This window comes from Schistocerca gregaria, chromosome 2, assembly GCF_023897955.1.
Source record: "Schistocerca gregaria isolate iqSchGreg1 chromosome 2, iqSchGreg1.2, whole genome shotgun sequence".
NCBI classification, from domain to species: domain Eukaryota; kingdom Metazoa; phylum Arthropoda; class Insecta; order Orthoptera; family Acrididae; genus Schistocerca; species Schistocerca gregaria.
The window spans coordinates 636,991,503-637,014,492 of NC_064921.1; the positions used below are offsets into that span (position 1 = coordinate 636,991,503).

General features: G+C 39.0%; 1 protein-coding gene across 2 annotated transcripts in view; it reads right to left on the reverse strand.

Moving 5' to 3' along the window:
* Nucleotides 1–22,990, reverse strand: part of LOC126334668 (juvenile hormone esterase-like) — a 113,742-nt gene that overhangs the window by 59,774 nt on the left and 30,978 nt on the right. Inside the window, exons 2-5 of one of the 2 annotated variants that reach the window (XM_049997133.1) lie at nucleotides 13,157–13,294; nucleotides 4,835–4,991; nucleotides 4,413–4,598; nucleotides 1,139–1,338 (exon numbers count right to left, since the gene is read on the reverse strand). In XM_049997133.1, coding sequence (XP_049853090.1) covers nucleotides 1,139–1,338; nucleotides 4,413–4,598; nucleotides 4,835–4,991; nucleotides 13,157–13,294 — 681 coding nt within the window. The remainder of the gene's footprint in view (nucleotides 1–1,138; nucleotides 1,339–4,412; nucleotides 4,599–4,834; nucleotides 4,992–13,156; nucleotides 13,295–22,990) is intronic. The other variant, XM_049997134.1, reaches the window with a different exon arrangement.

The following is a 22,990-nucleotide window of genomic DNA, read 5'->3' on the forward strand; positions in this document are numbered from 1 at the left end:
CCATGTTTATGAGAAAACAATGGTAATTACCCACTGATGAAATTTTGAAAATATAATTGTGAGTAGAATTTACCATTTTAAAAATATTTCATTATGGTAGATATATGTGAAAACAGTGATGTATTTGGGTAAGGGAATCACATTGCAGGTACATGCAATATCTTATTTATTAGAATTTATTGAAACATTACTGCACGATTTCTTTAAACGAGTTGAATGTGACTTACCATTGTTTACAGCTAAGGTCTGCAGTTAATTGAACATATTTATGTTTTCCTATTTGATTCTTTCTTGAAGAATTTGTACAGGCTATTGAACCAGTCACTAAATTTGTTTTAAAATTATATCATGAACAGATTCTTTCAGTAGATAATTTACATCATAAGAAACAACTTATCTAATGATTATTGAACTTTGAATTAGTTTGAACCTGGATGTAGTAACTTCATATGAAAGCTCTATTGACAGGACAAAAGATAATTAATTTTCTTTTAAAATGACATTTACAACAAAATCGGAGTAGCGATGTGTGTGTGTGTGTGTGTGTGTGTGTGTGTGTGTGTGTGTGTGTGTGTGTAAACTGGATGAGTCAGATAGTAATGAAGCAGAGGCACTAGTAAACAAAAGAATCATATAATACCTCAAAAATTTCTACACAATGTAGTAACTCAGAAAAGTTCCAGTAAAAAGTGTCCTGAAAGTGAATGACATATATATAAATTAGTACCCAGTTATGATCAAAAACTATTAACCTTAGTAGAGAACCTTGCTATTGTTAAACTCTTAGGACTATAGCAACAATACTGGGTCCTCTAGGTTGTTACAATACAAAGTATTTGTCACTTGATCCCAATGAAATGTTTAGTGAGGCTGTAAAACTAACCAAAATATATTAAAAATAATCAGTGTTCACAGTCAGTAACAACAACATAAATGCAGGCAGTGAGGCAACATTCAACAAGCTGATATGTGTTTTGAATGGTCAGTAACTGTTGCTTTTGATTAATTATGACAGTTTCAAAAATAAAGACTGTGTAATGAACATCTATGCATACATTCATTACTTCCTTCACCTGATATACAGTAACAAGCACCAGTAAATCAGAAAACAGCTTAAAGAACTTTCAAAGTCCGCTACCTTTTCCGAGAATCCTTTGACCTGTTTTTCAGTTAGAGTCTTTGCAGGGACCTTCATCATATAGTCCAGTAGGTCAGCTGACTTGTTTGTGGAGAGGCCAAGGTACTTTGCTAGACGAAATGCCCTTTCTGGAACATCTGTGTTACAAACTGTGTCCGCAATGGCCACTCCACTTTGTGATACTGCACGATGCAGTAAACCTGAAATGCACTACTACATATGAAGAGCTTCAAATTGTTTTTCAAAATACCAGTTTATGAACACATATGACTAAGTTGTTTTATTTTAGTGTCTTACAAACTGTAATCTTAAATTTTTCTTCTTATGACTATCTTAATGTCCGTATTAAAGAGATTTTTATATTTTCTCAGTTAGGTGTTTTATCTGTATAAGATGTTCTATGGTGAATTTATTATACCAAACTCCTATAAAATTCCAAGCTTCTGATGATATTCCCCAGTTTCTTTATTAGGAAAAACACTGATATCTACAGACAAATTATGTAGTGAATCTCTGCAACCAGGGATTAAATTGTTGCCAACACTGAAATGTCACCTGCAGCAACATTGTTTTCATCGTGATGTAAAATATTGAGCAAAATCATCTGTAGTCTCTCTGTATCAAACACCAACTTCCCCACATACTTGTTTGTCTAGTGATTCATGTTTTCTGATTATATGGATTCTGTGATGTTTGAGTCCCTGTAATTTCAAATAGAAGGTGAAATTCACATGTTTTCTAAAAAGGTCTTGTCCTTTTTCATAGGGCTTTGTATGGTCCCCACCAGTTTTTCTAGTTTCTTTACTTGAAATGGCACTGATATTCAGTGAATTGCTGGGAACTAGTTCAGACTGACTGTCCCACTTTGCTGTTACACAGAATGTTACAAATGCCTGTGACAATGAACTCATGACTATGCTTCAAAAGTTGTCATGATATAATGTAGAATTTTTAATCATGTTTCCTGAGATCTTGCAGAGAGTGTAGTCTGGTAAAACCATCAGTGAAACCTCTTCCAGGTAATTAAGTGTAAATTGTAGAATATTCATGTAGATGTAGAGGTAGCTGATGATATTCTCTGTCAATGGCCATTCCAAGAGAATTATGAAGAAGCCACCTTTAACACAGTCCCTGCTACCTTCCCTTTTTGTCACGTATGTTCAGTATTTGGCCTCATTGCAGGGAGTCATTGCAGTAGTTCACTGAGGAGCATCCCCCCCCCCCCCCCCCCCTTTTCTTCCACATCCCAACACAGATGGTATTGTGAAAATGGCGAGTGATAGGTGGGTGTAAACGATATTTTCAGATTGGTCCTCTGTGTATTGTGATCCTACCCACACAGATTGCTAGCTAAACAGCCATGGTTTAATTTCCATTAGTTTGCTTAAAGAAGAGCATTGTCAAAGAGCGATAAGTAGTACTAAAACTGTTAGAAACCCCTGTGGGGAGCATATTAGCAATGAAGTGATCAGCAGTGACATTGAAAAAGCTATTGTAGTTATTGTTGTAGTCATCTGAGGTATCATATGGGCCAAATGAATACCTGTCATAGCAAAATAATGTTGTACAGATGGAATTTGGTGTGGAAAAGTGCTCATGTTGATTATTATTAATTTAATGCATCACAATGAATCAGACATTAAGTACACTCACAGCGCGTCTGCAACCGGGTGTGTATAAAAATGTTTCCATGAAATTATAATATTAAGGTTCTGAAAAATGCTAATGAGTAAGCATCTCATTAAAAGTGAATCAAATTCTTGTAAAATTGAACATCAAATCCCTGAGATGAAGTAAAAGCAAATAAAAAGCTGAAAGTTCCTAAATAGTTCCAGCTGAGCCCTGAACATCAGCTGCGATTGAGAACACATAATTGAGAGAAAAGAGATGAGCATAATGCAAAAATAAACAAACAAAGGGCAATAAAGAGTGCTAATTCAGCTCCTGAATATGGGTGTGTCATGAATACACAGTCTTACTTATCATATTGCTACTGGGTCAATTGGGATAGTCATTGAGACACTACACTTGCATTCAGGAGTACTAGGTATTGTAATCCAAGTGCAGCCATGCAGTTTTAGGTTTCCACATTTCATTTAAGGTGGACACCTGGATGGTTCTGTTGTAAAGAGCACAGAAAGTTTCGTTCCCGAGCCTTATCCAATCTGAATTTGTGTTCTGTGCCTAATGATGCAACAGGATTGAACTTAAATACTTATTTTCCATTGCTCTATTGGATATTGCATAGAAAGAAACCATGTTCAATAATTCCAACTATACTTGTACCAGGTACCATAGAAGCACAAATTCTTAAAGCTAACTTAGGACATTGTATCTTTATAAATATCATTTGTTGTTTGAGAACAGTTTTAAGAAATCTTACTCTTATAAAAGATGTTCCTGTATCATCACTTTCAATGACATCATACTATCAGATGAGAATGATTATTGCTGAATCAACAAAACCACACTGAAAGCAGCTGATCTATATCTGAACTTGATAGAGAATAAAAAACAATATTCAGCATTGACCCATATTTATACTGTAATGCATAATCAACAGTAATTTAATTATAAATATCTGCTGTGTAAAAGAGAGAGGACTCCTGTCGTATTTGTGAATGGAAAATTCAGTACATCATGTAGTGGCAATTAGAATGTTAGGAAAACTATTACTGGCTATCAGTGTGACAGTGAATTGTAAAATGGGTAATAAATATGAAACAAGTATATTTGACCACAGCCACATCATGGATATACAATACATGAAACACTATCTCTAAAACAAGATATGGGGCCTACTGTGTGTTTCTCTACAAAAATCATTCCTATCATTAGTTTCATAGTTATGAAGTAGCACATTTAACGCAGAAATTTCTCATTATGTCAAAAATGCATTAATTACATGCATGCCTCAGCTTTAATTAATTTAATTTTCAGCAATATCCTGACCAAAAAGTCTGATGTAACAATTCAAAATAAACTGAAAAAAGGGTGACAAATTATTTGAAGTATTTCAGCAGTTATGTCACTGACAGTGTAGGGTCTCAGTTAGATAGCTATCCAAAAAAAGATGCAAATGGGAAGAGTGCCTGTATTTGCACATTGTTCGTCTTATGCAAAATACCATAATTGTAATTTAACCTTCATTTTGAGTCATAAGCAAGAGAAGTGAGCCCCTTTGTCTTGCTTATAATTAAAAATGAAAATGGAACTGTAGCTACAGTACCAATTATACACTTCAGATTTTGAGGAAATTAATAATAATACTCACCTTTGCCTTTTGGTGAAAGCATAAGATACTCAGATGACATTCCTCCAGCACTTCCTCCAAACACTGTCACATTATCTGGATTACCTCCAAAAAGTGCAATGTTGTCTTTGACCCACCGTAGTGCCATTACTTGGTCCTTTAGCCCCATATTACCAGAAACAACAGAGTCACCAGTGCTAAGGAAACCTATGAATCAAATTCTCTGAGAGTCACTCATATTGCTTTCCACAACAGAAGAATGTGTAAAATTTATTTTGCTGACATTGTGTGTTAAGCAGGTATTTTATTTGGGGTATTGGACAATCATCTTCCCTATACAACAAATATACAAAATGGCAAAACTGAAAATTCCAGGATGCATATTATATGTAAATAAGAACAAACTTAGTGTTTAAGTTTATAGACACTGAATAGTAAGTTACCAAGAACACCAAGACGATAATTTAATGTGACCAATACAACTTCGTGTTCAAGGAGATACTCTGGACCATAAAAATCCGCATTTCCAGAGCCCATAATGTAACCTCCTCCATGTAGCCACACCATGACAGGTTTCAGATCCCCTGAGTTCTCTTCTGTCTAAAGAGAAAAGTAATATATTACATACAGGTAAGAAACAAAATGATAGGTCAAATATGCACAAGTAAAATAGTTCAAGTAGAATCAAATGTTTCATTTAACTCTAAAAATTTTCTTTCAGTTTGTAATGTCTCCAAGTGTAGCTTGGATATTAAATTAAACAATTACAAAAGCTGATGTTTATAAGAGGAGAATCTAAGTTATTATTGAATGTATCAAAGAATTGAGGATGTACCACTGCCCACATTTAAAACACTATATAATGTGCTGCAAAGCTAGAGTAGTAACTTATTGTCTTGTTGAATGCTAGATCAATAAAGAGATAATATCTGCCAACAGATGTTTGAAAAGATGTACGATTCAAACTGTAAAGTTCAAAGTATAACAAAAATTAATAGTCAGAACCAGTAAATTAGCATGTAAAAACTGTAGGAAGGTGGATTGATTTTGCAGAAAACAACAGATTTTATGGTGGGAATACATGTAGATTTTGCATTCTGCATCTAGTACGCATGGTGAATTCTATACAATGGCAAAAATATTTTGATAAAAAGAACCTTTTGATATGTCTTTCTGCTACTCACCCTATATATTCATGATGTATAGTGCTATGTACTTTCATTTGGCTTTGCAAATGACAACATGTGAAATACTGGAAGAATAATGTTGTCAGAAAAGAAAGAAGGAGTGGAAACTGGGGTTTAATGTCCTGTTACACGAGATGGAACATAATCTTGCACTGGGTAAGAAGGGTGTAAATTAGCAGTGTTCATTCTATGTGAATTACTTCATCATGTTTAAACCGTTTAAAGAAACTGAGGAAAACTGAAGGAAAAGTAATGATCTGTATCTTACATTCCATATCAGATCATTAAATTCCCTATCTTACATTCATTGTATTCTGTAAATCCCACCATGAAGTAGAATCTTCAGGGATGTATAACAGGCCAAGTTACACATTAACAAACAGTTGAGTAGTTGTTGTGACCTATATTAATAACTAATTGTCATAAAACTCATAAAATTTTGTAATCACTCAAACTATATTTAATACAACAAAACTGTTAGTAATTACAGAACCAGGTACCTGTGTGGTGTGATAAGAGAGTCCAGTTAACATTTAACATCACAGATCCTAAAATCAACTCGGTTCAATATTTCGGCAGTGCAACTGTTTGCCATCATCAGGAGAACACTGCTTCTGCTGATGAATCTTGCTGAGAACTGATGCCAGGCTGCAAATCAATATCCTATATAGGCCTCTGTACAGTACATGGCACTGCCCATCACGGTTGCTCCCCTCCAAGACTGGACAGGTGGCACCACCCTTTGTAAAACACCAGATATATCACCAACACCACCACCACCACCGCCACCATTTAAGACTGATTATGCCTTTCAGCGTTCAGTCTGGAGCATAGCCCCCTTATAAAATGCCTCCACGATCCCCTATTCAGTGCTAACATTGGTGCCTCTTCTGATGTTAAACCTACTACTTCAAAATTATTCTTAACCGAATCCAGGTACCTTCTCCTTGGTCTACCCCGACTCCTCCTACCCTCTACTGCTAAACCCATGAGTCTCTTGGGTAACCTTGCTTCTCCCATGCGTGTAACACGACGCCACCATCTAAGCGTGTTCGCCCTGACTGCTACATCTATAGAGTTCATTCTCAGTTTTTCTTTGATTTCTTCATTGTGGACACCCTCCTGCCATTGTTCCCATCTACTAGTACCTGCAATCATCCTAGCTACTTTCATATCCGTAACCTCAACCTTGTTGATAAGGTAACCTGAATCCACCCAGCTTTCGCTCCCATACAACAAAGTTGGTTGAAAGATTGAGCGGTGCACAGATAACTTAGTCTTGGTACTGACTTCCTTCTTGCAGAAGAGAGTAGATCATAGCTGAGCACTCACTGCATTAGCTTTGCTACATCTCACTTCCAGTTCTTTCACTATGTTGCCATCCTGTGAGAATATGCATCCTAAGTACTTGAAACCGTCCACCTGTTCTAACTTTGTTCCTCCTATTTGGCACTCAATCCGTTTATATTTCTTTCCCACTGACATTACTTTCGTTTTGGAGATGCTAATCTTCATACCATAGTCCTTACATTTCTGATCTAGCTCTGAAATATTACTTTGCAAACTTTCAATCGAATCTGCCATCACAACTAAGTCATCTGCATATGCAAGACTGCTTATTTTGTGTTCACATATCTTGATCTCACCCAGCCAGTCTATTGTTTTCAATATATGATCCATAGATAATATGAACAACAGTGGAGACAGGTTGAAGCCTTGTCTTACCCCTGAAACTACTCTGAACCATGAGCTCAGTTTACCGTCAACTCTAACTGTTGCCTGACTATCTATGTAAAGATCTTTAATTACTTGCAAAAGTTTGCCTCCTATTCCACAATCTCGTAGAACAGACAATAATTTCCTCCTAGGAACCCAGTCATATGCCTTTTCTAGATCTATAAAGCATAGATACAATTCCCTGTTCCACTCATAGCACTTCTCCATTATTTGCCGCAAGCTAAAGATCTGGCCCTGACAACCTCTAAGAGGCCTAAACCCACACTGATTTTCATCCAATTGGTCCTCAACTAATACTTGCACTTTCCTTTCAACAATACCTGAGAAGATTTTACCCACAACACTAATTAAAGAGATACCTCTGTAGTTGTTACAATCTTTTCTGTTTCCATGTTTAAAGATTGGTGTGATTACTGCTTTTGTCCAGTCTAAGTACCTGGGTGTTAAAATTACGAACAACTTCAGTTGGAAGGACCACATAGATAATATTGTCGGGAAGGCGAGCCAAAGGTTGCGTTTCATTGGCAGGACACTTAGAAGATGCAACAAGTCCACTAAAGAGACAGCTTACACTACACTCGTTCGTCCTCTGTTAGAATATTGCTGCGCGGTGTGGGATCCTTACCAGGTGGGATTGACGGAGGACATCGAAAGGGTGCAAAAAAGGGCAGCTCGTTTTGTATTATCGCATTATAGGGGAGAGAGTGTGGCAGATATGATACACGAGTTGGGATGGAAGTCATTACAGCATAGACGTTTTTCGTCGCGGCGAGACCTTTTTACAAAATTTCAGTCACCAACTTTCTCTTCCGAATGCGAAAATATTTTGTTGAGCCCAACTTACATAGGTAGGAATGATCATCAAAATAAAATAAGAGAAATCAGAGCTCGAACAGAAAGGTTTAGGTGTTCGTTTTTCCCGCTCGCTGTTCGGGAGTGGAATAGTAGAGAGATAGTATGATTGTGGTTCGATGAACCCTCTGCCAAGCACTTAAATGTGAATTGCAGAGTAGTCATGTAGATGTAGATGTCTGATGGAACCTGTCCCAACTCCCAGACCATTTCAATTATCCTGTGTAGCCATTTAAGAGCTGACATTCCACTGTATTTGATGAGTTCCAACTTAATTTCATCCACCCCAGCTGCTTTATTGCATTGCAATCTATTGACCATTTTCTCCACTTCCTCAAATGTGATCTTATTTCCATCATTCCTATCTCATTCTACCTCGAAATCTGAAACATTACTGATGGTATTTTCACCTACATTGAGTAACTCTTCAAAATATTCCCTCCATCTGCCCAAGGCATCCACAGGATTCACCAGCAGGTTTCCTGACCTGTCCAAAATAATTGTCATTTCCTTCTTACCTCCCTTTCGAAGACTGCTAATTACACTCCAGAATGGTTTTCCAGCAGCTTGATCCATTGTCTCCAACCTGTTTCCAAACTCTTCCCAAGATTTCTTCTTCGATGCTGCAATTGTTTCTTTCTTCAACATAACTTTCTCTGTCTACCTGAGTTCCTGTATGTAGCCATTTTTGATACACCTTCTTTTTCCTTTTACAGGCTGCCTTGACTGTGTCATTCCACCAAGCTGTTTGCTTCATCCTACTTTTACACACTACTGTTTCAAGACATTCTTTAGCCACTTCTAGTACTGTGTCCATTCCTTTTCCAATGACTGTAATTGACTACATTCAACTAACTGGTACCTTTCTGAGATCGCTGTTATGTACTTGTGCCTGATTTCCTTATCCTGAAGTTTCTCCACTCTTATCCTCCTACATATGGACCTGACCTCCTGCACTTTCAGCCTCACAATCCAAATTTCGCTGCAGATTAAATAATGATCAGTGTCATCAAAGAATCCTCTGAATACACGTGTGTCCCTCATAACCTTCCTGAATTCCTCGTCTGTTATTATATAGTCAATGACAGATCTGGCTCCCCTGCCTTCCCAAGTATACCAGTGAATGTTCTTATGTTTAAAAAAGGAGTTTGTGATTACTAAGCCCTTACTGGCACAGAAACCCAAGAGTTGTTTCCCGTTCCTATTGGCCTCCATATCCTCTCCAAATTTACCCATAACATTTTCATACCCTTCTGTTCGATTTCCAATCCTGGCATTAAAATCACCCATGAGCAGAACACTGTCATTGTCCTTTACTCTAACAACTACATCACTGAGTGCCTCATAAAATCTTTCTATCTTATCTTGATCTGTCCCTTCACAATGCGAATATACTGACACAATCTTAATTTTCTTGCTAGACACTGTCAAATCTATCCACATCAGTCGTTCGTTTACATACCTTATTGCAACTAATCTGTGTTCCATTTCTTTCCTGATGTAAAGCCCTACACCCCATTGTGCTATTCCTGCTTTGACTCCTGACAGGTAGACCTTGTATCTCCGACTTCCTCTTCTTTCTCACCCCTTACCCAAATGTCACTAACAGCTAAAACGTCCAGCCCCATCTTACTTGCAGCCTCTGCCAGCTCTACCTTCTTCCCAGAGTAGGCCCCATTGACATTAATAGCTTCCCATCTCATTGCCATTTGTTTGCCAAGTCGCACCTTGGAGGAGTCCCTGGTTTGTCAGTTAGAGGTGGGACTCCGTCACCTTCAAAGGTCCGAGGCATTTTGCTCTGATTGTTGCCAGCATCATATTTAAAATTTAAAGTACCAGGGAAGCAGGTATATATATACAGGGTGTTTCAAAAATGACCGGTATATTTGAAACGGCAATAAAAACTAAACGGGCAGCGATAGAAATACACCGTTTGTTGCAATTTGCTTGGAACAACAGTACATTTTCAGGCAGACAAACTTTCGAAATTACAGTAGTTACAATTTTCAACAACAGATGGCGCTGCAAGTGATGTGAAAGGTATAGATGACAACGCAGTCTGTGGGTGCGCCATTCTGTCGTCTTTCTGCTGTAAGCGTGTGCTGCTCACAACGTGCAAGTGTGCTGTGGACAACATGGTTTATTCCTTAGAATAGAGGATTTTTCTGGTGTTGGAATTCCACCGCCTAGAACACAGTGTTGTTGCAACAAGATGAAGTTTTCAACGGAGGTCTAATGTAAGCAAAGGACCGAAAAGCGATACAATAAAGGATCTGTTTGAAAAATTTCAACGGGCTGGGAATGTGATGGATGAACGTGCTGGAAAGGTAGGGCGACCGCGTACGGCAACCACAGAGGGCAACGTGCAGCTAGTGCAGCAGGTGATCCAACAGCGGCCTCGGGTTTCCATTCGCCGTGTTGCAGCTGCGGTCCAAATGACGCCAACGTCCACGTATCGTCTCATGCGCCAGAGTTTACACCTCTATCCATACAAAATTCAAACCCGGCAACCCCTCAGTGCCGCTACCATTGCTGCACGAGAGACATTCGCTAACGATATAGTGCACAGGATTGATGATGGCGATATCCGTGTGGGCAGCATTTGGTTTACTGACGAAGCTTATTTTTACCTGGATGGCTTCGTCAATAAACAGAACTGGCGCATATGGGGAACCGAAAGCCCCGTGTTGCAGTCCCATCATCCCTGCATCCTCAAAAAGTACTGGTCTGGGCCGCCATTTCTTCCAAAACAATCATTGGCCCATTTTTCAGATCCGAAACGATAACTGCATCACGCTATCTGGACATTCTTCGTGAATTTGTGGCGGTACAAACTGCCTTAGACGAAACTGCGAACACCTCGTGGTTTATGCAAGATGGTGCCCAGCCACATCGCACGGCCGACCTCTTTAATTTCCTGAATGAATATTTTGATGATCGTGTGATTGCTTTGGGCTATCCGAAACATACAGGAGGTGGCGTGGATTGGCCTCCCTATTCGCCAGACATGAACCCCTGTGACTTCTTTCTGTGGGGACACTTGAAAGACCAGGTGTACCGCCAGAATCCAGAAACAATTGAACAGCTGAAGCAGTACATCTCATCTGCATGTGAAGCCATTCTGCCAGACACGTTGTCAAAGGTTTCGAGTAATTTCATTCAGAGACTACGCCATATTATTGCTACGCATGGTGGATATGTGGAAAATATCATACTATAGAGTTTCCCAGACCGCAGCGCCATCTGTCATTGACAATTGTAACTACTGTAATTTCGAAAGTTTGTCTGCCTGAAAATGTACTGTTGTCCCAAGCATATTGCAACAAACGGTGTATTTCTATCGCTGCTCGTTTAGTTTGTATTGCCGTTTCAAATATACCGGTCATTTTTGAAACACCATATATATATATGATGTAAATAAAATAGAAAGAAACTTCCACATGGGAAACATATATATAAAACAAAGATTCCAAGTCTTACCAAGCGGGAAAGTGCCGGTAGATAGGCACAATGAATAAAACACACAAACACACACACAGAATTTCGAGCTTTCGCAACCGGCGGCTGCTTCGTCAGGAAAGAGGGAACGAAAAGGAAAGATGAAAGGATGTGGGTTTTAAGGGAGAGGGTAAGCAGTCATTCCAGTCGCGGGAGCAGAAAGACTTACCTTAGGGGGAAAAAAGGATAGGTATATACTCGCGGGCACACAACACACACACACACACACACACACACACACACACACACACACACACACACACACACACATATCCATCCATACATACACAGACACAAGCAGACGGGTGTGTGGAACATCACCATCATACGAGGCTACAACAAGTGTAAAAATCAGTGGTAGTGGAAAAATGCTTTAACAAGGGACATAGTATGAAATCTGACACAACTGTGATAGTTACCTACACTTCCAGTTTTTGGAACAGTGTCCATAAAGAGGCAATTGAAATTAGGTTGGCAGATAATTTAATTAATAGAGACAATGGGTTTCCTCTTAGCACAGCGTGGAATCCCACATAAAAACAGAATGTTCTTTGGTGCAGCCAGTCCAAGTGTTCAAAAATCATCTCTGAGTGTGATATATTACTGCTGCCAGTGTTGTACTAAGGATGGCACCAACTGTCAGTCTTGGAGGGCAGCAACTGTGATGAGTGGCGCATGTGTCTTGTGCGGTATGGAGGCCTATATAGGACATCAATGTACAGCCTGTTATCAGTTCTCAGTGGGTCTCATCAGCAGAAGCAGCATTCTCCTGAAAGTGGTAAACAGTTCGATAGTTGAAATATTGAATTGAATTGATTTTACGAAGTGTGATGTTAAATGTTAACTGGATTCTTTTACCACACCACACAGATAACTGTTGTTCTGTGATCACTATCAGTGTTGTTGTGTTAAAACTCTAAGAGACTTTCAAGACTTATTATGCCAAGAAAGCCTATGAAGTCATTTTTGACACTGTCAAATAGCTAGCAGGAATTGTCAATCCTTGAGTCCCTGCCCCCTGCCCGCTGCCCCCCCTCCTTTATTTTGTGAAAATTTGCACACAGAAAGAATTGAACTTGAAAATGTGTTGTTTGTTAGTCTTTGGAAAATAATTGTGCATGCATTTATATATGCTACTGGTAGAAGAAAAACAGTAGTCTAGCAGTGTAGCTCAGGAAGCAGCGGGTTTTCTCTCCTCTCCAAAGTAATAGCTACATTGCAGTATGTAGCAATATACTGATATACTATTAATATACAGCACAGTGTAATTTTGAACAGCAACTTTACTTTTCTCACTTCATATTTTAGTTCAGTTTGGATTCCTGAAAGTTGTCCTTCCTCATGGACTCTACAGAATATGACAGATAAATGAATGAAAGATCAAAATTAGAAGCCATACATTTATATTGACTGTACATAAAATTAATTCGTAATAAGTAACAGTCAGAAATTAATTTTTTCTTTAAATATTTTTTTTAGGTATAAACATACCGTTGAAGTGTAGACATTAAGGAAAAGACAGTCTTCATTTCCTTTGCAAGATCCAGTCAGTAAGTTAATCTGTGGTGCCACCTCACCAAAAGTTGTGGCATCTCTGACACCATTCCATGATTCAGGTGGCTCTGGTGGCTGAAATATTTCATATTAAGTTATGTGAGAACCTGAGCCACAGAAAGAGCCACTTTTAATACAAATAGCAAAAGTAGAAGAGCGTGAACCACTAATAGATTAGTAGATATTTCAAACATTTGCCCTTATAATGCTTTCGTAATTATTTGTACACCCAGTGTCTATCACAATTAGTAGTGAAAACTGACACAGGTGAATGTGTGTAAAGGAAAAGGGGGAAGAAGGGGTGCTAAATCATAGGCTATTTGTTTTGAGGAATATTCTCGAATCAGTCCTGGCTATATTAAGTAAAGTAAGTAATTTCCACATACGTGTGAATGAAAGAGCAAGGGGGAAGGCACTTTTGTAGAGTACCAAAAGATCATCTCCTATGAGATGAAATCAAAAACATCATTGTAAACCTGTGAGATTTGACAATGATGAAAACACACAAAATGGCCATATTTAAATATCTTCTGCATGCAAAGCAAACAGTGACACCTCTATTGGTTAGTTTATCTACAAGTTAGACGGGTAAATATAGTCACTGTCAAAAACCAGAAATACAGGTATTGTCCCATGTGGTAGCAGAGCAACTTTTTTTTTAATATTTAGTGAAAATTCATGTGAAGCATGACAAAGTTTTCATTCTCTACAGGAAAAATGAGAACTGATCAAGAGAATTTCAGTTGGAGTTGTAGAGTATTATGTTAAACAGTCTGATTGTATTTAAAAATAGTAAATTTTCTAGAAATAATGATTAACTTTTCTATAATTTTATCTGGAGACTAAGACTAGAGCCATAAGTCATAAAATGGTTATTTATTTATTTAGGTAGGTAAATAAATAGTCTCCCCCTTTTCAAATCCTTTGGAATTAAATCTTATCAATCTAGATTTTTTTCTTTCAATGATATTCTTTTACTTTTGTCTCCTTGTAGTCCGAGGCATTAGCTGCCATAGAAATAAACAACATTGTGTATGACAGCACTTCTTCATGGGTATATGTTTACAGAAATGAACTAGCATCCGCAACCTACAACCTAAAGCAAGCCTTACATCTCACAAGAGAGGGGATCATCGTCGTTAGTGGAATACCTCACAGATATGATTTAATCTCCACCTCGTGTGTAAATCTTGAAATCAGAAAGGCAAACAGACGGCTCCATAAAATCTGCAAAATGAACCAAAATGCACATTTTCTCAGTATGGACTTTCTCCAAAGGAGTCACCATACAAAACATGGAATGCATTTAGACAGAAGTGGTAAAACTCTACTAGGTAAATAAATTCTTCATATGCTGGAAAAACTCAGTCAACAAGAAAATGGTACCCCCATCCCAGTGATGTTCCCAGGAGCAAAAGAGCAGCCTTCAACATCAAATAACTGCCAATACAAATGTGATGCTGCTGTAAATACTACTCTACCGGATGCACAAACACTGACAAAAATAACAGAAGCAACTGGACAACCCATAAGAAAGAAAACAATGGAAACTACAACAAAAACAGTTAAGCAGCCATTAGCTTTTCCAGCAGATAAAGAGACTCCAGCAGCAACAAAAACAGTCAAGCAGCAATCAGTTTTTTCACCAGTAATAAACAAAGAGACACCAACAGCAACCAAATCAGTCAACCCACCATCAGTCTCACCAGCAGCGATAAACAAGATGACACCTACAACAGAGAAAATGGCTGTCAACAGAAGACCTGTTGTTCCTCATCCCAGATTCAGTGACTTTTTATGGACGGAACAGAAGACGAAAAAGCCACCATCCACTTGGCTGCACCAAGTAAGGTATAACCAAAAATTTCTCAACAGTGTTCAATACTTTCTGACTTACAGTCAGCAAATTTACTTCCACAATGCACAAGGACTCAGAAACAAAGTGAGTGAAATAGAAATTTTAATAAACAGTAACAGTGAATTATCAAATATGCAAATACTATATATTACTGAGCACTTTATGAGATGTTCTGAAATTGAATGTGTTATGATACCACAATTCAAACTGATAAATCATTTCTCAAGGAAAAAATTCTGCGGTGGAAGGAGATGCATATTTGTAAAAAAACAATACTATTGCTCTACCACTGGACATATGCAACTCCCACAGCACTGAAAAAGATGTAGAATTATTGGGCATAGAATTCACTGAACATTGTATTTACTTAATATCAGTATATAAATCACCCTCAGACAACCTAAGCTGTTTCTATAGGAACTTGGCTGTAGTGCTAGAAAAACTAACAAAACAGAAATCCTACAGAATTGTAAACTGTGGCGATTTTAACATAGATTTCCTAGTAGAAGATAGTGACCATGTAAATTTTAAATACTTTATGAATGTCTACAATCTGGAACCAAAAGTTAAACCCCCAACCAGAATAACCAACCACAGTGAATCTTGTCTTGACCAAGTAGCTACTGGCACAGAATGCACAACATGTTCTGATGTTCTGTAAAGTTATGATTCTCTGACCACAATGCCCTAATTGTACAAATATCAGTAAGCAAGCCCCCTCAAAAATGTTTACTACAAAAACTAGAAATTTCTGTCCCACATGCAAACAGAAAACTGGCAGGATATACATCAGTCTCAAAATTTAGATAACAAATTTGAGACTTTTCTAAATACTGTTTCAACTACCACTCCCCTTAAAAAAATACACTACTGGAAATTGAAATAAGAACACTGTGAATTCATTGGCCCAGGAAGGGGAAACTTTATTGACACATTCCTGGGGTCAGATACATCACATGATCACACTGACAGAACCACAGGCACATAGACACAGGCAACAGAGCATGCACAATGTCGGCACTAGTACAGTGTATATCCAACTTTCGCAGCAATGCAGGCTGCTATTCTCCCATGGAGACGATCGTAGAGATGCTGGATGTAGTCCTGTGGAATGGCTTGCCATGCCATTTCCACCTGGCGCCTCAGTTGGAGCAGCGTTCGTTCTGGATGTGCAGACCGCGTGAGACGACGCTTCATCCAGTCCCAAACATGCTCAATGGGGGACAGATCCGGAGATCTTGCTGGCCAGGGTAGTTGACTTACACCTTCTAGAGCACGTTGGGTGGCACAGGATACATGCGGACATGCATTTCCCTGTTGGAACAGCAAGTTCCCTTGCCAGTTTAGGAATGGTAGAACGATGGGTTCGATGACGGTTTGGATGTACCGTGCACTATTCAGTGTCCCCTCGACGACCACCAGAGGTGTACGGCCAGTGTAGGAGATCGCTCCCCACACCATGATGCCGGGTGTTGGCTCTGTGTGCCTCGGTCGTATGCAGTCCTGATTGTGGCGCTCACCTGCACAGCACCAAACACGCATACGACCATCATTGGCACCAAGGCAGAAGCGACTCTCATCGCTAAAGACGACACGTCTCCATTCGTCCCTCCATTCACGCCTGTCGCGACACCACTGGAGGCGGGCTGCACAATGTTGGGGCGTGAGCGGAAGACGGCCTAACAGTGTGTGGGACCGTAGCCCAGCTTCATGGGATACGGTTGCGAATGGTCCTCGCTGATACCCCAGGAGCAACAGTGTCCCTAATTTGCTGGGAAGTGGCGGTGCGGTCCCCTACGGCACTGCGTAGGATCCTACGGTCTTGGCGTGCATCCGTGCATCGCTGCGGTCCGGTCCCAGGTCGACGGGCACGTGCACCTTCCGCCGACCACTGGCGACAACATCGATGTACTGTAGAGACCTCATGCCCCACGTGTTGAGCAATTCGGCGGTACGTCCACCCGGCCTCCCGCATGCCCACTATACGCCCTCTCTCAAAGTCCGTCAACTGCACATACGGTTCACGTCCACGCTGTCGCGGCATGCTACCAGTGTTAAAGACTGCAATGGAGCTCCGTATGCCACGGCAAACTGGCTGACACTGACGGCGGCGGTGCACAAATGCTGCGCAGCTAGCGCCATTCGACGGCCAACACCGCAGTTCCTGGTGTGTCTGCTGTGCTGTGCGTGTGATCATTGCTTGTACAACCCTCTCGCAGTGTCCGGAGCAAGTATGGTGGGTCTGACACACCGGTGTCAATGTGTTCTTTTTTCCATTTCCAGGAGTGTATATTTCCAATAACTGTAAATCCCCCAAGTGGATAACCCCAGGTATTGTCACCTCAGCAAAAAGAAAAAGAGAACTCTTCAACCTCAGAACACTGAATTCGGAGGCACAAGAACTGATGCCAACTGGATACATGCCCATGGAGGAACCAGATGACCACCATCTGTCGAAACAATTTTACTCACCGCCTTCTCCTACGGATGTGGACACATCGCCCATGTCTCCTGTTATAACAACTGGACTTGCCGCAATGGGCAGATTGGTGCATGGGGCCCCAGCAGATGCGACCCCCACGTCTCATGTTATTTCGACCCATTGTCATCGGGGACACTTCTGTCCATATGGGAAGCCTCCTCCTCAAGACTTTACGGCCAGTCAAACAGCACCTATCGACGTTAACAATCTATGGGCCACCTCCATCAAGACATGTGCAAAAACTTCAAAGGGGGAAAAGTGTTGTGACTCGCCAATCTTTCAAAGCGCCGCTGCACAGTTACACGCGTCCTCTACATGCAGCACTGTCTGCCAGCCCTGCAGCAGCAGTGACACCTAAGTGGCCAGCCAGCCAGCAGCTGCCAGACTGAGACTCAGTTCTAATTTGACTGTTAAAGTGTATACACATCTTACTTTGTTTACTTGATCTGTGACTTACATGTATTGTGCTGTCCTTGCAAAATATTTGTTCACCTTGAAGTTATAACAATTTACCCCTCCCATGTCAGTACATATTGTACCTACTATGTTTCACGAAGAAAAATATTAGCAACTTAGATATAAACTCAAACTGGCACCAACATGATACAAGGTCAAAGAACTCTCTATGAGTAACCCCCATTCAACAAAACTATACACTAAAGGTGTCAAATATATGGGAATAAAACTCTACAATCATCTCCCAATAGCAGTGAAGAACATTACACAAGTGAAGGATTTTAAAGTAAAACTATGGTCACTCCTAATTAAACACTACCTCTACAGCATATAGGAACTCCTAAAAAACAACTACTATAAGGAGCTGCTCAACTAAAACATCAGATAATGGATCTCAAACTATTGACCTTATGTAACATAACTGAATGTAAGTTTTATTGGTGTAAATACTAAATTCTGGTACAAAATAAATATAAGACCTAAGTACGTTAAACATCTGATATAGATAGATATTTATAGATTCATAGACATGTAACTCTTCTTATAAATGCCTAATATGAATCAAATGACCTGTCCTATATCATGATGTGCATTTCTGTACAATGTATGATTCAGGGATCAAAACAAATAAATGAATAAATTTAAGACAAGAGGATAATATCTAATCCATAACAAGATTATTAGAGATAGAATACATGATAAGACAAGCATCAGGAAGAAAATCAGTTATGGAGTGTTCTTTTGTAAGGAACCACCATGAAATTTTTCATAAACAATATAAGGAGTTCAGGATACAGACTTTTTATTCATTGAAGAATAACAACAGATTTAGTTGGAGATGTACTTAAGGAATACCTGATTTATTAGAATTTTATTACTTCTTCAAGTTGCTTGACTGACAGTTTTTGCTACAAATAACATGTCACTATGCTGAGGATAGGATGTAAGCTTTAGTGGTTTCTATGTGGTAGCTCTGCTGAGCATGATGAGAAATACTGTAGTTTTAGTGGTTTCTATGTAACTAGGTTTTCCATGTAACTGATGGAAAATTACATCATTTCCTGAGCATGGTGGCATGTCATTTTTAGCAATGAGTGTCAACCAAACAACTTGAAGTAGTAATAAAATACTAATAAATCAAGTATTCGCTAGCTGAACCTCCATTGAAGTCATGGATATCGTTATGTGACAAATTAATGTAGACTACAAAGTACACCATATGCCCATTAATGTAATATTAATGCACACTTCTGTAGGAGGGTCAACATCCATTTGATCATGAGATCATTGCCAACAGTGTACAGAATCTGACTGGGGAAAGATGGGAAAAGAAATTGGCTGTATCCTTAATGCAATTACCCAATTTTTATTGTTATTTATGCAAAGATGCATTTTGGGTTGTTATCTGTCTTAAATTTGCTTGATGTAGTTACATATTTATGTTGCATATTAATGACAGGTGGACAATGAAATAGCAACATTAGACTTTTCGTAGATGATACAGTTACCTTTAATAATGTGCTGTCTTAAGAGCCCTAGAAATATGCAGTCAAATCTGAATAATATTTCAAAGTGGTGCAAAGATTGTCAGCTTGCTTTAAAAGCTAGGAAATGTAAAACTATGTATCTCACGTAATAAAAAACGTACATTGGTAAGTGTGTGAGAGACATACCAAACAGGACCACCAGAAGATTTTTGATGCATACAAAGAAAGGCAGCTCAAATGGCCCCCATATTTGTTTGACTCATAGGAGAGCATACCACAAATACTGTAAAAATTGAATTGACAGACTAAAACTATGCTGTGAAAGCATATTTACAGAATTTCAAGAATCAGTTTAGAGGCATTATTCAGTTCTCTACATATTGCTCCTGCAGAGACCATAACAACAAGATCAGACTAATTCTCGCACACCCAGAGGCATTTAAGCAGTCATTTTTCCTGCCCACATACACAACTGGAGCAGGAACAAACCCTCACATGCAAGTATGTGCTAAATGCAGGATCAAGAAGAATGAATAGTAGGATATAAAAATGACAGAACTTGGAAACAAACACTGATTGAAAACAAAGAAAAACATATGTCATTACATATCACACATGAGCTTTACTTTATTTTGAACATAACACTATACAGATGATGGTCGAAGTAGAGAGGATATAAAATGTAGACTGGCAATGGCAAGGAAAGCGTTTCTGAAGAAGAAAAATTTGTTAACATTGAGTACAGATTTAAGTGTCAGGAAGTTGTTTCTGAAACTATTTGTATGGAGTGTAGGCATGTATGGAAGTGAAACATGGGTGATAAATAGTTTGGACAAGAAGAGAATAGAAGCTTTCAAAATGTGGTGCTACAGAAGAATGCTGAAGATTAGATAGGTAGACCACATAACTAATGAGGAAGTATTGAATAGAACCGGGGAGAAGCGGATTTTGTGGCACAACTTGACTAGAAGAAGGAATCGGTTGGTAGGACATGTTCTGAGGCATCAAGGGATCACCAATTTAGTATTGGAGGGCAGCATGGAGGGTAAAAATCATAGAGGGAGACCAAGAGATGAATACACTAAGCAGATCCAAAAGGATGTAGGTTGCAGTAGGTACTGGGAGATGAAGAAACTTGCACAGGATAGAGTAGCATTGAGAGCTGCATCAAACCAGTCTCATGACTGAAGACCACAACAACTACAACAACAACTGTACAGATGGTTGCCATCTCATTCTGTGGATTCCTCCGGGCACTGAAAGAAATTTTCCCTCACCTTATTCAGTATTTTCGATGGGATCCCCTCCGTAACTATATGTATCCCTCCCATGAGTTCAGCCACAGCATGAGGATGTGTAGTGTATACTTGGCTCTTTTGAGTATCCCCATAAAAAGAAGTTAGGGGCAGTCAAGTCAGACTGTGCTGGCCAATGAATGCCTCCAAATCTGGAAATGAATCAATCCAGAAACTGAAGCCACAATACATTTGTGGGCTGGCAGGCCATATAAACTGCTGTCCCATCCTGTGAGGAACTCTGTGTCATTGTTATTCAGCCTTTGAAGGAGGAAGTCATTCAAATTTGGACATAGTGATTGCTACTAACCGTTACTGCATGGCTATGATGATTTCCAAAAATGTATGGACAAAACCACGCTGCTCAACACAGTCACATGTTCACCGTGCAGGGGCATCTCACGCAACCGACCAGGATTAGCTTGATGACATGAGGCCCAGTCCTGTACTTCTGTTTATTTACTCCACCATTTAGATGAAAATGGACTTCATTCAACCTCAATATGTCGTTTTGTATCTGTGAGTCAGCTGTTAAAGGTTTCAGGAAGGGCAAAGCGATGGTTCACTGAACAACATTATCATGTAAACTTAGGTTTCTGTGTGACTAGCAATTTGTATGGGTGAAATTGCAGGTTACAATGAGTGATGTGCTACAAAATGATCTGGCATTTTTAGCCCCAAGGAATGTCTGGCAAAAGAACATTGAGAACTTCAGATGAACATCTGACACACATCTTCCACTCACTCCATGGTTTGCTATGCCCTTTGGGTTACTATGGACTTTTCTTCTTTAAGCAAGATGCAGTAGTGCTTAATTTTTGCACCCAGTATACAATTATCTTATGATCAAGGAGTTTATTGTACTGTTTCAACTATAAATGACAAAGAAAGAGTGTCTGAATTGTCATGAGAGACTCACTATTTTTTAAATGCACCTCAATATTGGATGCCCAGTGGTCTAAACACAACACCATAGTTACAAAATGGGCATCCTTCCTTACTGCAGTGCACACACTTCACATAGGTGCAACAGTGATGTCTAAAATATGATGCAGATTCTGCTATTATTACTTTACACTACATTAATACTTATTCCATAAATCATGAATATGACATTTCTTAATGATGTGGAACATCTTAACACAATGTGATTATTTTTTTAATTTTTTTTACAGTTACTACTTCATATCTAAAACTTTATCTATTGAGTAGAAGTAGTTGTCATTCAGAAATTCTTTTAATTTGTTTTTAAATGTTGGTAGGCAATCTTTCAGTCTTTTAGTGCCATTTGGCAAATGTCCAAAGATTTTTGTGGCAGCATAATTCAACCCTTTCTGTGTCATAGACAAATTAACCCAGAACTGTGAGGATCATCCTTGCTAATAGTGTCTTAGCTATCCACTTCATTATTATTTTTGAATTGGGATGGGTTATTAATGACAGATTTGATAAGTGAATATAGATCTATGTATTGCAAAGGTACTGTGAATATCCCAAGTTCCTTAAATAAATGTTGGCAAAATGACAAAGAAAGAGTGTCTGAATTGGGCTTTGGTGGGCTCCAGATATTATGCTGATTACATGCTTTTGTGCAATGAATACTTTTTCTCTTAATGATTAATTACCCACAAAATATGATAGCATATTAAAGCATTGGGTGAAACAATGCATAGTAGGCCAATTTAATAATATTTTTGTCACCAGAATTTGCCATAGCACTAAAAGCATAAGTAGCTGAACCTAACCATTCCAGCAGATCATAAATGTGTTTCTTACAATTCAATTTCTCATCAGTGTACATACCAAGAAAGTTTGAGTATTAGGAGAAACCATCAGTATTTTAATGTCAGTGCCTGTCTGTTGTGCTACCCTTTCCCCTGCCATCACCAAGCAGTGAGCTTCTGCTCTTGTCCTTTTGTTCACAGTTCCTCTTTGCTCTGTGCTGTTCACATGTTGTTGTTACTAGTGCTTTAAGGTAGTGACTGTTTTCTTGTGTTGTGAAGTTGTTTCATGGACAATGGACAATGGCTACCAGAGGATGTATAAAGTCGCCAGATTGCTTCTTCTAGGTTTGTGGTAACTATACTGTTAAAAAGCAACAAATAAACATTTCCGATTTTGTTGAAAAAGTATATTTCACCTATTTTGGTATAATTTAGGTGATCAAGATAAGCCTTGGGCCCCACACAAAAT